At 43.3% G+C, this 13,881-nt stretch overlaps 1 protein-coding gene across 1 annotated transcript in view; it reads left to right on the top strand.

Moving 5' to 3' along the window:
- The window catches only part of Nsf (N-ethylmaleimide sensitive factor, vesicle fusing ATPase), a 131,149-nt gene that overhangs the window by 37,673 nt on the left and 79,595 nt on the right, over window positions 1-13,881 (top strand). Inside the window, exons 6-8 of the mRNA XM_021211820.1 lie at window positions 2,060-2,167; window positions 2,572-2,647; window positions 5,528-5,683. Coding sequence (XP_021067479.1) covers window positions 2,060-2,167; window positions 2,572-2,647; window positions 5,528-5,683 — 340 coding nt within the window. The remainder of the gene's footprint in view (window positions 1-2,059; window positions 2,168-2,571; window positions 2,648-5,527; window positions 5,684-13,881) is intronic.

Genomic DNA, 13,881 nt, shown 5'->3' with positions numbered 1-13,881 from the left:
TTTTCTTTTTTTTTTAAAAAGATTTATTTATTTATTTATTATATGTAAGTACACTGTAGTTGTCTTCAGACACTCCAGAATCAGATCTTGTTACGGATGGTTGTGAGCCACCATGTGGTTGCTGGGATTTAAACTCTGGACCTTCGGAAGAGCAGTCGGGTGCTCTTACCCACTGAGCCATCTCACCAGCCCACCACTCCCTTTCTTGCCATTGCAGTTTTTCATCTTAGAAAGTGATTTTTACTATAAATGGATACATTTAACTTTTGTCCTCTAATCTCTAGAATGGCAAATCTCAGTAAATGCATTCCATCTAAGCTCACTGGGTCCTCAAATGTTTAAAAGTAAATAGCAGATCCTGGGAGCAAGGCGTCTGGCATTTTTTCCTAGGATATCCATGGCTAAGGCTGCGTCTATCCTGCCCTGAGGTCTCTGTCTCAGGAGATGGCTAGAGAGAGAGAGCAGCAGTGGGTGGCAGGAGCACTGGAGTGAACACAGTGCTACTTTTCAATTTTCCTGATAAATCTGAAGGATAGCAGTTTAAAGTATTCATATATTATGATATTAAACTTTTGCAAGCCAAACCTGAACTGCTGATGTACAGGAAGAAAATACAATGTGTTTTAAAAGAAACCTAGCAACTAGCTGAGTATAGTGGCACACACCTTTAATCCCAGCACTGGGGGGCAGAAGCAAGTGGATCTCTGTGAGTTCCAGGCCAGCCTGGTCTACATAGTGAGACCCTGTCTCAAAAAAAGAAACAAGACCAAAAAAAGCAAAACAAATAGAAAAGCAAACAAACTGAACAAACAAGGGAAAAAATGAAATAAGAAGAAAGCATTAGAATTAAAATAAACCTTAGAGATTTTCCTGACTTCCTCACAGATGAAGAAGTTTGGGTCCAGAGAAGATAAATCATGTGCCCGTGGATGCACAGCTAGGGACTTAGATAAGAGTCAAATAAATATTTAATAGCATAGAGAATAACCCAGTCACTATCTTTGGCCTGGCAGATCAGCGGGGAACAGAGAAGATGCTGTGTCTGGTACTGTAGAACTTTCTAGTTGGACCAGCAGGAAGCATGCGGAGCCCCGTGCTCTCAGGTGGAGGGACCCCCGTGCTGTACTCGAGCCGCTGCTGCTTGCCTTAAGTCGTCCAGAAGGCTCCTTGGTGCCCACCAGCTGCATCCGTTGACTACTGTCCATTGCAGTTGGGGTGGTGTTGTCTGGGGTTTTATTTTTGTTTTTGTTTTATTGGCTGTGCTATATTCCTTCTGGATTCCTGGAAATTTTGAGCCTATTTGTATTCAGCATGTGAGTTTTACCATTTTGACTTTAGCTTGGGTACTTAATTAAAACTCCTCGATGTTTGTAATAATTAAAAACCCAATAAGGTGTAGATACCCATAAGACCATGAAAGAAAATACTTGAGAGTGAATATACATGAAAAAGCTATCTGACCCCAACCATGGGACCATTCCTGGCAGCAGTAGTGTGGCAGAGTATTTACTGTGACATCTCAACACATAGAGGAGGCCCAGCTTGCAGAAGGACTCTGCAGGCACTTGGTAAATGGAGTATTGGGTTTGCAAGGCTCTCTGCTCTCGTGTGGCTGGCACTGCACATTATTTATAGGAAGAGCTGACTTGGCACTGTCATTTACTGTGTCTGAACCCTGATGCTTAGTCTGTTTCTGGATCTAGGTCTCTCTGTGTAGCCTTGGCTGTCTGCTCTGTAGACCAGGCTGGCCTTGAGCTTGCAGAGACCCTCCTGCCTCTGCCTCCCGAGAGTTGGGATTCAAGGTCCACACCATCACTGCCCTGCTGGATCTCGGTTTTCTCACTAGTAGTTTTCCAAAGTGTTTGTGAGTGTCAACTAAGTCACCTCCTGTCATACTAACATGCAAGTTTCCTTTTCCAGTCACTGGGTCTGTGATGGTGTGACTGTGGAGTTGACCCAAGAAGGACATTCAAAAGAAAACTGCTTTTTCACCTTTGGAAAACATTCAGGAAGCCGTTGTACTGTGGGCTAACCTTCTTCCCCTTCCTTCTCTCCACAGCTCGTCTTTAGCTTCAATGATAAGCTCTTTGGATTACTGGTGAAGGACATTGAGGCCATGGATCCCAGCATCCTGAAGGGAGAACCTGCATCAGGCAAAAGGCAGAAGGTAAGCCTTTTTTTTTTTTCCTGGTCCTCGTTAGGCAATCTTTTTGGCATGACTTGTACAGGCTGATATGTGTCCGACTATTCGCCTGGTGTAGCTTTCCATACTGTGTGTTCTCCCTCTGAGCCCCTCACTCCTGCCGTAGCCAGTATTGCCACTGGAATAGAGACTAAAGCACACCTAGCCGCAGATCTACTAATCTGCACTAGCTGAACACCGTCATCTAGTAAACGTCAGAGACTGGCGGTGAAGACACAGACCTTGCCATGTAGGGATGTGCAAGATGGCTGTGAGGAACGCAGATGTAACTCAGATGACTGGTTTGCACTGAAAAACTTCATTTCCCCCTCAAGTATAGCCTTGCTTTGAAATGCTTATAGCGTACTAATCATCATCTTTCTGTACAGATTGAAGTAGGCCTGGTTGTTGGGAACAGTCAAGTTGCATTTGAAAAAGCAGAGAATTCGTCACTCAATCTTATCGGTAAGATGCACAGTTTTAGAACATTTCAAATGAAGTGACAATGTCTCTGATATTGTGTGTGAGTTGTGTAAGTGGTTTTTCAGGGGACTGAGAAGGGAGACCCTTCCTTAAGGCTTGTTCTGTCACATGCGCTGATACAAGGTCTCAAGCCTTCAGCTGGAGTGCCCAGTTCAGCTGTAACAAGGTGAAACACATAGGCACATTTTAATTTCCTGTGCTCATAGCCATACTTAAAACAATTAAAAAGAAACAATGATATTTCTTGGTTTGAAATTCTAAGATAACTTGGGGCTCACAAAGATTTGTATATGTGGCTCACAGAATCTGTTGCCAGTTTCCCCAGTTACCCAGACAGATTCCCATGGATCCATTGCTGCTGCCCAGCCTCCTGTCTTAGCTTGGATTCCATCATCTTTCTCATTACGCCCTTTCTCTCTCCCAGGTCTCATTCCCAACCATCCCATCCCACACATAGCTTCTCTGTGCTTCTCTGTGCGTGTCCTCTCCCGGCTCTGACAGCTCCTCAGAATTTCATTATCTTTTGTGACCTTCAGCACTGGTCAGCCCCAGCTAATTGTTGTGTTAAACGCAGACTCGTCCGTCACCGTTCTTTAGTGATCCGATGTTGACTGTGATCTTTCCAACAGATGGGATCTTGTTCACCAGCCTTACTTTGATATATTAATCTCTAAGAATAGCAGCTCATATAAATAATGATTTATTAACTCAAATTTATGTTCATGTCTATCCCAATAGAATAGAGAAGGTTTTCATTGGCTACACAGCCTTGTCCAAAATTACTTAACTTGGTTTAAATGTAGTTTGGGAGCAGTTTTTTTGTTTTGTTTTGTTTGTTGTTGTTTTTTTGTTTTTTTGTTTTGTTTGTTTTTTAGTCAATAATTTACCTACCAGTCTCTGTTGCTATTTCTCTCTTCCCTTTTTATTTTTATTGTTTTACTTTTCATTTTGTGTCTATATGTGTGAGTATGTGTACTGTGTACCAGTGTCCTTGGAGGCCAGAGGGACATTGTCAGATCCCCTGGAAGTGGTGGTTGTAAGCCTCCCAGCCTAAATGCTGGGAATCCAGCTAAGGTCCTCTGCAAGAGCAGAACACGATCTTAACTGCTGAGCCATCTCGCCAGCCCAGACTCGCCTTGAGCTTGTAGACTTCTGGCTCCCCGTGCACTAGCTAAATGCTAGGACCAAAGGCACACGCCACACGCCTGTGGACGAGCATTCACTAAAACACCTCACACTCTAAATTGGATTTTATTTTTATGTTATTTATAATTTATCTTATACAATTAGTGTGTGTGTGTGTGTCTGAGCGTGTGTGATACGTGTGTGTGTGTGTGTGTGTGTGAGCATGTATGGTGTGTGTGTCTGAGCATGTGTGGTACATGTGTGTGTGTGTGTGTCTGAGCATGTGTGGTACATGTGTGTGTGTGTTTGAGCATGTGTGGTACGTGTGTGTGTATGTGTGTGTGTGAGCATGTGTGGTACGTGTGTGTGTCTGAGCGTGTGTGGTACATGTGTGTGTGTGTTTGAGCATGTGTGGTACGTGTGTGTGTGTGTGTGTGTGTCTGAGCATGTGTGGTACGTGTGTGTGTGTGTGTGTGTGTGTGTGTGTCTGAGCATTTGTGGTACATGTGTGGAGGCCAGAGGATAACTTTCGAGTCAGTTACACTGTGTGAGTGGCAGGGATTAAACTCAGGCTGTCAGTCCACGAGAGCCTTAGCTCACTAGGCCACATCAGTAGCCCCTAATTTGCTTTTTTTTTTTGATTAACATGTTCAAGCATCTTAAATATATCTCTATAATATGATTTTAATGCCCCCAATATCATTTTTATGAAGGCCATATCATAATGTTCTGTTACTAACACAGGATATTTATAATGTGATTTTCTTGTTTTTTACTTATGTACTCCTTTTGTTAAAATACCTTATCCCAAGGCAGTTCTATAACTTTTGCACAGTGTTTGTGTTTTCAAGTAACTTACGTGAAGATGTGATTTTGGTTGGAAAATGAACTTATATAGTAATTTGGTTCACAGTAAGTTTGACCACAAGAGGGCAGTAGAGTATAAGCAAAATATTTTTGATCCCCTTCTAAAGGAAAGCTTTAGTCTACAAAATTCTAACCAGAAAATTATTATCTGAATTTTTTAAATTTATTTTTTATTTCTTATATTTTAGTGTGGTGTTTTCTTCTCTGGCTTTGTAAGACCCGTATTTCCCTCTTTTTGTTCAGAGCCTGCTATAAGGTGTCTTGTTCTTTGTGTCCAAGACAGGCGTGGTTCTCTGGAGTTACTTTAGGTGGCAGTCTGACATTTATATTAAACAGTTTGTGTCGTGAGGGGATTTTGTAAGTCTAACTTTTTCAGTCATTAAAGTCTTCAGAATGTTTTTTGTCTCCGTGTGACAAGCCATCAGATTCATTCCACATATCTTCGTAGGCTAGGTAAATCCGTGTATCTCACACACACACACTTACCAGGAGTTGTGAGCCAGCGCTTGCTGTCAGTGACACTTGTGGAACTAGCAGAGTTTATGTCAGAGGCAGGCATGGTGGTTCCTTGTACAGCTAAGTTAATTTGGTTGGATTAAAGGTTAATGAGAGGGAGTTCAGTGGACTGGTTGCCTAGATGAGGGAGCACCAGTTTGGTTGGGTTTGGAAGTTTATTACTGACCATGGATGAAGACCAGGCAAGATAAGAAAGCTGGTCTTACCCTTCCCACCAGACAGTCCTCCAAGAGCGTGCGGTCCACTTTGACGTAATAGCTGTATGTCAGCTCACTTAAGTCCAGGGGCATCTGTCCTTCCTATACTTACCCATGCAACTTTCCTCACAAATTTGGTTCTTTTTGTTTGACACAGGCAAAGCTAAAACCAAGGAAAATCGCCAGTCGATCATCAATCCCGACTGGAACTTTGAAAAAATGGGGATCGGCGGTCTGGATAAAGAGTTCTCAGACATTTTCCGACGAGCGTTTGCTTCTCGGGTGTTCCCTCCGGAGATCGTAGAACAGATGGGTGAGTTTCTGACCAAGCCTTCTGCTCCCAAGGATGCACGTAGGTGATGACATGCTCTTCTCAAGAGTTTTGAACTGACTTTTCAAATCCACTCAAGTATTTTTAATTTTAACTTCTTAAAAAACACTCCTCACCCCCCCAAAAAAAGAAAAAGAAAAAAAAAAAAAAAAGAAAAACAAACCATTAGGTTTCACAAGAAACTCAAAAGTATTTATTCTCATGGGAGAAATAATAGAAATGGTACTTACACTTGCTCCATTGTATTTGTTTAGGTTACATTGTTTTTTCCGTGGCATTTTAGACGCACTGCAGGTCAGGTTTATTTACAAACTGTCACTGTCCGTGTGGCTGAGGACATTGGGCTGAGGCTGGCTGCCACGTTGTGTTGTGCTGCCTTACGGTCATGATCAGCACTTCCCTCTAGTAAATGGATACTTGGCAAGGGTTTTAATTAGATAAGTTTGAACCCCAGAGACAAATGCAGAAGACATATGGGAGTCTCCATACAGCACAGGAAGAAATACTCTCTTCATTTGTCACTTTTCTCTTGACGGTTTATTTAATTTATCTGTGTGAAGTGATTTTCTTTGCCCAGTAGAAAGACTATCAGGGCAGTTTTCAAATCCGTATCATTGGTTGGATTGGAGTGTGAGCCGCAGAGTATCTGAGAAAGGAATTTATAATAGCTTCTTGCAGACTGAGTGTGAAAACAGGATCCAAAAAGCTGGAGGGATACACACATACTGTTCCCCTCTCCCTCATTCTCTCCCTTTAAATTGCTACCGGGAGATAAGAGCATATTCATCACTGTGGACAAGAGGCACGAAGCGCTGGGTCGAGTTAGCCAGCTGGGTCGGTCTCTTTTCTGCCTGGTTGCTCACTCTGGTAAATTGCAAGCACGGCACACACCTGTTCACTGGGTAAAGGTCGAGTTTAGAATTGGATTAAGACAAAATGACAGAGACCCTCATCACCTGAGTTTTATACGCCTTGAAACAGCAGTGACATACTTCTTATCTGGAAGATACAAAGGCCAAATCCATAAAAAGAAAAGAAAAAAAAAAAAACAAAAAAAAAACCAACCCAGACTCTAATTTGAAAAGTTGGAAGAAATGTAGCAGTTCACTGCCCAATAATGTGTGTTTTGAGGCTCAGTAAATCCTTAAGGTGTTTTGATGAAGACTTGGGTATATTTTAGGTAATATGGAGTCAGTGGGCTCATTCTCAGTGTTGGATGCTGCCTGTCATTCTTGCGGAGGATTTGTACCAGTTTCAGGGCTGAGCCCTGGGAGAGGGAAAGGGTTGTGTGTCACTGTTTGTGGGGTCCAGCCAACCAGCAGGAAAGCAGCTGCCACAGGAGGATGCTGTGCTGGTGCGTGCCACCTCCCAGCTGAAACCAGAGCAAGCAGCTTGTTGTTCGCCCAGATTTGATCTGGCTTTGATGTGTTTTAGAAAAAAATGAACTGTGGTAGGTGTTTGTCGCAGCACTCAGGCTTGGTGACCAAGGGCTGTGGATCTGAAGTTTGTGCTGCTATCTAGAGCCTTTTTTATGGCTTTGGGGTTTTTTTTTTGTTGTTGTTTTTGGCTTTTGTTTTGTTTTTTTTTTTTTTAATCATACTTATACTATTTAAAGATACACACACAAAAAGTTTTATTCTTTTAAAAGTACCCTGCCATGACTTTCTTCCATCAAGAAGCACATATTATCATTTAATTTAAATAGCAGCCTGCTGTCAAGCTACCTGGGCTTTTGAGCTGAATTTAAAACAAAATAACAACTAACAAAAACAACAAAACTCCTCTGCTCTCCTTATTTTAAAGGAAGTGCCTGAGAAAAAAGGGTTTGATGTCTGAGAAATAATTATCTTTTATGTAGATATCATTACTTGAGGTTCCCTTTTTCCTTTAAATTTTGGGGGAATTAATAAAGCATTTCATTGCCCTCCAAGAAGAATTTGGTTAATGCTTATCATTTGGCTTGGTAAAAGTAAAAAGCTCTACATAAGAAGCAAATATGCAGTTGAGCTTCGACAACAACCAAGCCAAATAGAAATAAAGTTACATGTGTTCACTTAGGCATGCTTTACGTTCCTTCCTCTGCGAGGCGGAAATAAAATTTGGCTGATTTTTTTTCACTCTTTGTTCACTAAGTAGATTTAATAATATATCTTGTGGGTTTAATAACTAGACAGGGTAAGATGAGTTAAATCAATCAAATGAGAAAAATATTTAGAAAATAATAATTTCTGTAGACTGTAAGGCATTTGTAACTGAAAACTTTATTCTCTACAGATGGGCTCTCCCGTGAACTCTGGAGTTGTACTTACATTGAAATGTAATTAGAATGTTAATTAGATTTGTTTTGCATGTGTACACACAACTTTATATGTATATCAAGGATTCTAATTTAGAAAGTGAGAAGATACATTATTTTCCGGGCCATTGCTGTCACTGGTGGTTACATCTTCAGGTAACATATCTTTCATTTGGTTGTAAAATTTCATATTTTCTTCCAAAAAGTAAAAATAGAGATTAAACTATTGTGGTGACCAAGGGCTTTAAGCGGAGACACAGTTATGGGGTAGGCCTGAGAGCAGGTGAGGTTATATTCCTGCAGACAGCTCTCATGGTTCCAGGCTAGCATTTTTATCTTGGTATGTACCTTCCTGCTTTCTAAAATATTTTTTTATAGAATTAAAACTCAGGACATCCTAGCTGGGCTTGGTGGCACATGCCTTTAATCCCAGTGCTCTGGAGGCAGAGGCAGGCAGATGGATCTCTATGAGTTTGAGGCCAACCTGGTCTACAAAGTGAGTTCTGGGGCAGCCAAGGCTCTGATACACAGAGAAAACAAACAAACAAACAAACAACAACAAACACACACACACACAAAGGAGGTCCTTAAAGAGAAAATAAGTCACATAAAGTTCTAGAGCCTGAGGGACGACGGCCATGTGTGAGAATAGAGAGTTCTCTCACTCAAACCCAAGCAGGGCAGATCTTTCTTGGACGTGGTGGAAACTAAAGCTATATCTGACAGCCAGTGAAGATCAAGTAGAGTGTGTCCCAGCCCCACGGTGACAGTCTCTCTCAAAAAACCAAACCAACCAAACACCACCACACATAAACTACGGAAATCCTTAATCAGCAATCCCGAAAGTCCTTCCTACCCAGGATACCAGGGCCACCATTTGTACCACCATAGCAGCATGTAGCTTAGCAGTGTGAACACCAGCAGCTAGCATTGGAAGGTTAGGTGAGTGAGCTCAGCGGCTCATGGCTGCCCTTGAGCATTCTGAGATGTCCTGTTCAGACATTTTCCGCGCTTACCCCTTGTACACAGTTTTGTGGGGAGCCGTCGGGATGGATAGATAAATGAGGGATGAATCACCTCACTTCTCCTTGCAGCGCTTATGTTCGCACAGGGTGTTTCTACAGAGAAACTTCATTTTCAGCATCCCTAGCAATAACCTCGTATATGTTAGAGCCAAAGAATACGTTCTCGTTCTCGTTAAGAGCACTGGAATATCGGCTAACAAGTCACCAGCGGCTCTGAACAGCAGCACCCTGGGAGAGGTTCACATCTCCCCATGGAGAGGGGCTGAGTCTTGAGACCCAGTGAAAGGGTGTAGGGTCCAGAGTCACAGAGGCACTGCCCCTTCCTAAGGACTTCTGACCCACTCTTAGAATCCCTTCTCTCTGTCCCCCTTTCCCTATCCTTCCCTGACTAGGTCCATTTCCAGCCTTCATGCTTAAGATTTCTTTTGAAATTCAAGAGCTATCCTCTGGTGGAAGTGAGACTGGAGCTCCTCTGAAGGAGAGACTGTAAGGGGCCCCATCAGTCACACCCAGAATCTCTCAAATGCTAAAAACATCACAAATAAGAAAAGGCTCGGAGCTCTGTGAGCCATATTGTGGAGAAGGGGAGTTCTCGCTAAGATTAACATAAACACTGACAGTCTGGGAATGCATTTCACACCCCCACTCAGGAGGAGAGGTTGCAATTTAAATGGGGGTTAAGACATGGGCTCTGTAAACGGAGCCCTGAGGCTAAAGAGCTTATCTGAAATTTGAAAAAAAGGGGAGGGAAAAAAATGAACGTTTCTGACATTCATCTTTTTCCCTTGTATTAGTCATAACTTGCTTTTCAGCTATATTTTAGGTTTTGAATGCCAACCTGACATCTGTTCAAGTCTGCCTGTAATTTATTAGCAGAGGAAGAGAAAGCAGTTGCTTACTATGGGGAGATGCAGACTTCTCTCCCAGCCTTCGCGCTGGATTGAAGGAATGCAAGACTTACTGATGTTCACTTCGGGTCAGGATCGCTAGAAAGGTTTTCATTTGTTCTTTTCTAATTATTCTAATTAAAAGAAAATAGTTTATGGTCATGCAACTTCACCGTCTCTACTGCAGGCCAGAGGCAAAGGCACGTGCCTGAGACAACACCTAGAGGTGCTGTAACCTTTTGCAGGTAGAAATTTGTTTACCCTTGATTTTTTTCTCCATTGTTTGCATCCCCACCTCCCATTCCTTTCCACTCTTCCTTCTTCCTTCCCTTTCCATTAGAGCCCAGGCTGGCCTGGAAATGACTGTGTAGTGCCTCACACATGAGCCACCTACCTACCTCAGTCTTCTGAGTGCTAGAATTAGAGACGTGGAGCACAACACCTAATCCCACGGATTTTTTAACTTTTACATTCCATCTGTACTTGAATAGGAACAATGTAACTGCATCTATATCTCCAAGTCAGACTGCGTTCAGATTCATCCAGTGTTTTGAAGTTTATAAACAGACTTTTGAAAAATCAGTCTTTTGGCAGAGCAGTCAGCTGGTAGAGCACGCATTTCATCAGACTTCCTGCTAACAGTGGCGTTGCCAATCACTGGGCAATCACAGCGCTGAAGTGTGATCTCTGGGGGATGCAGCTCAGTGAGAGAGGGCTAGCTAGACCAGCATGCTAGCAAGTCAGTCAATCCCCAAACAGCCGGACAAGCCAGCAAACAACGTCTCAAACCTTCTAAAAGTTGACCTGAATGTGCCCCAGGAAGGAAATGACTAGGTGGGCTGTGGAGCACAGCCCTGTATAGTACAGACATGCAATAATAAAACACGCAAGCCGGGCAGTGGTGACACACGCCTTTGGGAGGCAGAGGCCCAAGAATCTCTTTAAGTTCGAGGCCAGCCTGGTCTAGAGAGCGAGTTCTAGAACAGCCAGGGCTATACAGAGAAACCCTGTCTCAAAACAAAACAAAAAGTAAAACAAATAAATGCACTATAAAAGTCCCTAAGGACACAATGAATGGGAAGAAAATGTTTGCCTCTAGAAGCGATGAGGGCCAGACAGAGGCCTTGTTTCTTTTCTATTTTCCTGTGTTTATTTTGAGCAAATACTACTTGTTTGTTTGTTTGTTTGTTGATACAAGGTTTCTCTGTGTAGCCCTGGCTGTCTGGGAACTCCCTCTGTAGACCAGGCTGGCCTTGAACTCCTAGAGCTCTGACTGCTGCTTCCCTCCCAAGAGATGGAATTAAAAGCATGAGCCACCATACCCAGCCCTGCTCTGTGTATTTTATTAGGAGTTTGTGTCTCTACTGTACAGTTTTAAAACCAGCAGAGAGATACAGCACAGGCTCTGTCTCAGAGTGAGATACTGGCACAGGCTTTCCTGAGGATGACACTTAGAACAGAAAGGCATCTGAGCACAGGACTGTTGTGTGGCCTCCACAAAGCACATGGGGTTCCAGGCCCAGATTCCCTGGATCCTGGTGGCTGAGTGACAGAGAGCAGACAAGACACCTGTCCTACTCTACTGCCGGGAGGAAGGGTTTCTTGATAGGTAATAACTTCCTGTGACCTGCTTGTTTCCCGTAATTCCCACATAGTGATGGGTGTAAGTCCTGTGTCTTCTCTCCAAATGGGTGAGCGAATATTTTTGTGGAGGTCTTTAGGTAGCTGGCTAAGGAAACACGGGAGTGGAAAGACTGGGAGAAGGATGACTTGGGAGAGCAGAATTTCTGACAACTGCAAAATGTGCCCAAATTCATCTTCGGTATTCAGACACCTCGTGAGGGCTCAGGTCCTTGTGACCCTTCAGCGAAACAGGGTACCTTCTGTCTTGTGTTGTCCCCGCTGAGAACTCGTACTTACAAAGCGGGAGACGCTGTTCTGAATACTTTGCTTGTATTTTGTGTATTAAAGTATTTAATCCTCGTAACAACCTTAGGAGGCTCTACTGTAGTATTGTTCCCATTTTATGGAGCAGGAAACTGAGACTCAGAGAGCAAAGTAAAGGAGTTAATCCAAGACACCCAGTAAACAGTAGGGGCAGATTTGAGCCCAGCATGGCCTCAGTTCATGCCCTTGACCCCTCTATTGTTCTTCTTTAGTGAAAGCCCACCATGAGAAATCACTGGAGTGGGTCTCCTTGAAGCCAGTTTGGAGGAGTCAGCCTTTGAATTAGCCAAGGCACTTTCAGCCCTGGCTTCGTTAATCTGCTGGGCCAGATAACCATTCAGCATGGAAGCCCTGCGCACCGTACTCAACTCCTTCTAGCAATCCCATGTGTTCAGGATATCAGGAACTGGACACACAAAGACTGCAATGCTTAATGTATACTGCCACTTTTTAACATGTGTGTTTTTAGCACCAGTTGTAGCATAATGCAGGAAGCGATTGCTAGGTTGTGTCAAAGAAGTTGTCTTACGTAAGCAGTCGAAGCATAGTCAAGTTAAAGGACCACTTTCAAGTTAAACAACAGACCCTCTTAAAGGATGTCACAGCCAGCATGTGATTAAGTCCCAACCAAGTGGTGAGGACAGTAAGTCACCAGGGACTCGAGGAAGGTGACTTCAGGCTCCATGGAGAGTGAGAGCCTGAGCGAGAGGCCTTGGATGGCAGAGGGCAGGTGCTGCAGTCCGTATCAGGAACATAGTAAGCAAGGTAGACAGTGGGGAGCTCAGAGCATTTAGCAGTCCTGGTGGGGAGCAAGGATATCAAGATTCAAATCTCGAGGTGTCAAGTTGAAGCTGGGTTATGGGAGTCTGTGAACCAGATAGCTTTCTGTCCCTTGCATAGCCTTTTGGACAGTCTGGCCGCTTCTTCTGTGCTGTTGATGTACTTAAAACCTAGCTGCTCTGACCTTTGTTGTTGTTGTTGTTGTTGTTATTTGTTTTTGTTTTTTTAGTTTTTTAAAATATTTATTTATTTATTTGAGACAAGGTTTCTCTGTGTAGCCCTGGCTGTCCTGGAACTCATTCTGTCTACCAGGCTGGCCTCAAACTCAGAGATCCACCTGCCTCTCCCAAGTGCTGGGATCAAAGGTGTGCACTGCCACCCCCAGCTTGCTCTGTCAAGCTTAACTTACTGTGATTGTTTGTGTCACACTCCTAAGGCAGGCTTCCTTAACCTTTGCCCTGTGAGTACTTCAGACTGGGTAATTCTTTGCTGTAAGGAACCTACCCTGTGCATCACCTATCATAAGATTTTTAGCAGTACCTCTCCCCTGAGAGAGTCTTTCCTTACATCCCCACCCCCACCCCGTGTCAGTTAAATAATGTCTCACCTGGCTGGCAGAACCACCCTCTTTCAGTGCTCAAAGGCTTTGAAGGCAGTAGCCATACTGGCATGAGTTGTCTGCATCCAGCTGTTTGGAGTGTAGTCCACCACTATTACTGCTCCACGATAAGATAATTTGTTTGTTCATTTATGTATGTGAGTGCTCTATCTGCATGTGCACCTGCATGCCAGAAGAGGGCATCAGGTCACATTACAGATGGTTGTGAGCCACAATATGGTTGCTGGGAATTGAACTCAGAACCTCTGGAAGAGCAGCCAGTACTCTTAACTACTGAGCCGTCTCTCCAGCCCCTTATTTTTGCATTTTCAAGACAGGATTTCACTCTGCAGCCTTGGCTGTCTTGGAACTCATTCTGTAGACCAAGCTGGTCTTGAATTCACAGAGATCTGCCTTCCTCTGGCTCCTGAGTGCTGGGATTAAAGGTGTGTGCCACCACCTCTGACCTAAGATAAACATTGAGAGACCAAGAGGAAGCAAACATCTAAAAAATGCTTGTGGCAATTTAACATCACCATGATGCTCCAAATTGTATTTATAAAAGTATTGTTGAAAGTTTTAAAAGAAATTAGTAGACCCCAGGTAGTTTAGATGATTGGAGAAAGGTGGTCATACATCTAAGTGAA

The sequence above is a fragment of the Mus pahari genome, chromosome 14, assembly GCF_900095145.1.
Source record: "Mus pahari chromosome 14, PAHARI_EIJ_v1.1, whole genome shotgun sequence".
In the NCBI taxonomy this organism is placed as follows: Eukaryota; Metazoa; Chordata; class Mammalia; order Rodentia; family Muridae; genus Mus; species Mus pahari.
Note: the sequence above shows the minus strand (reverse complement) of the source record. Positions and strands in the feature narration are given on the sequence as shown.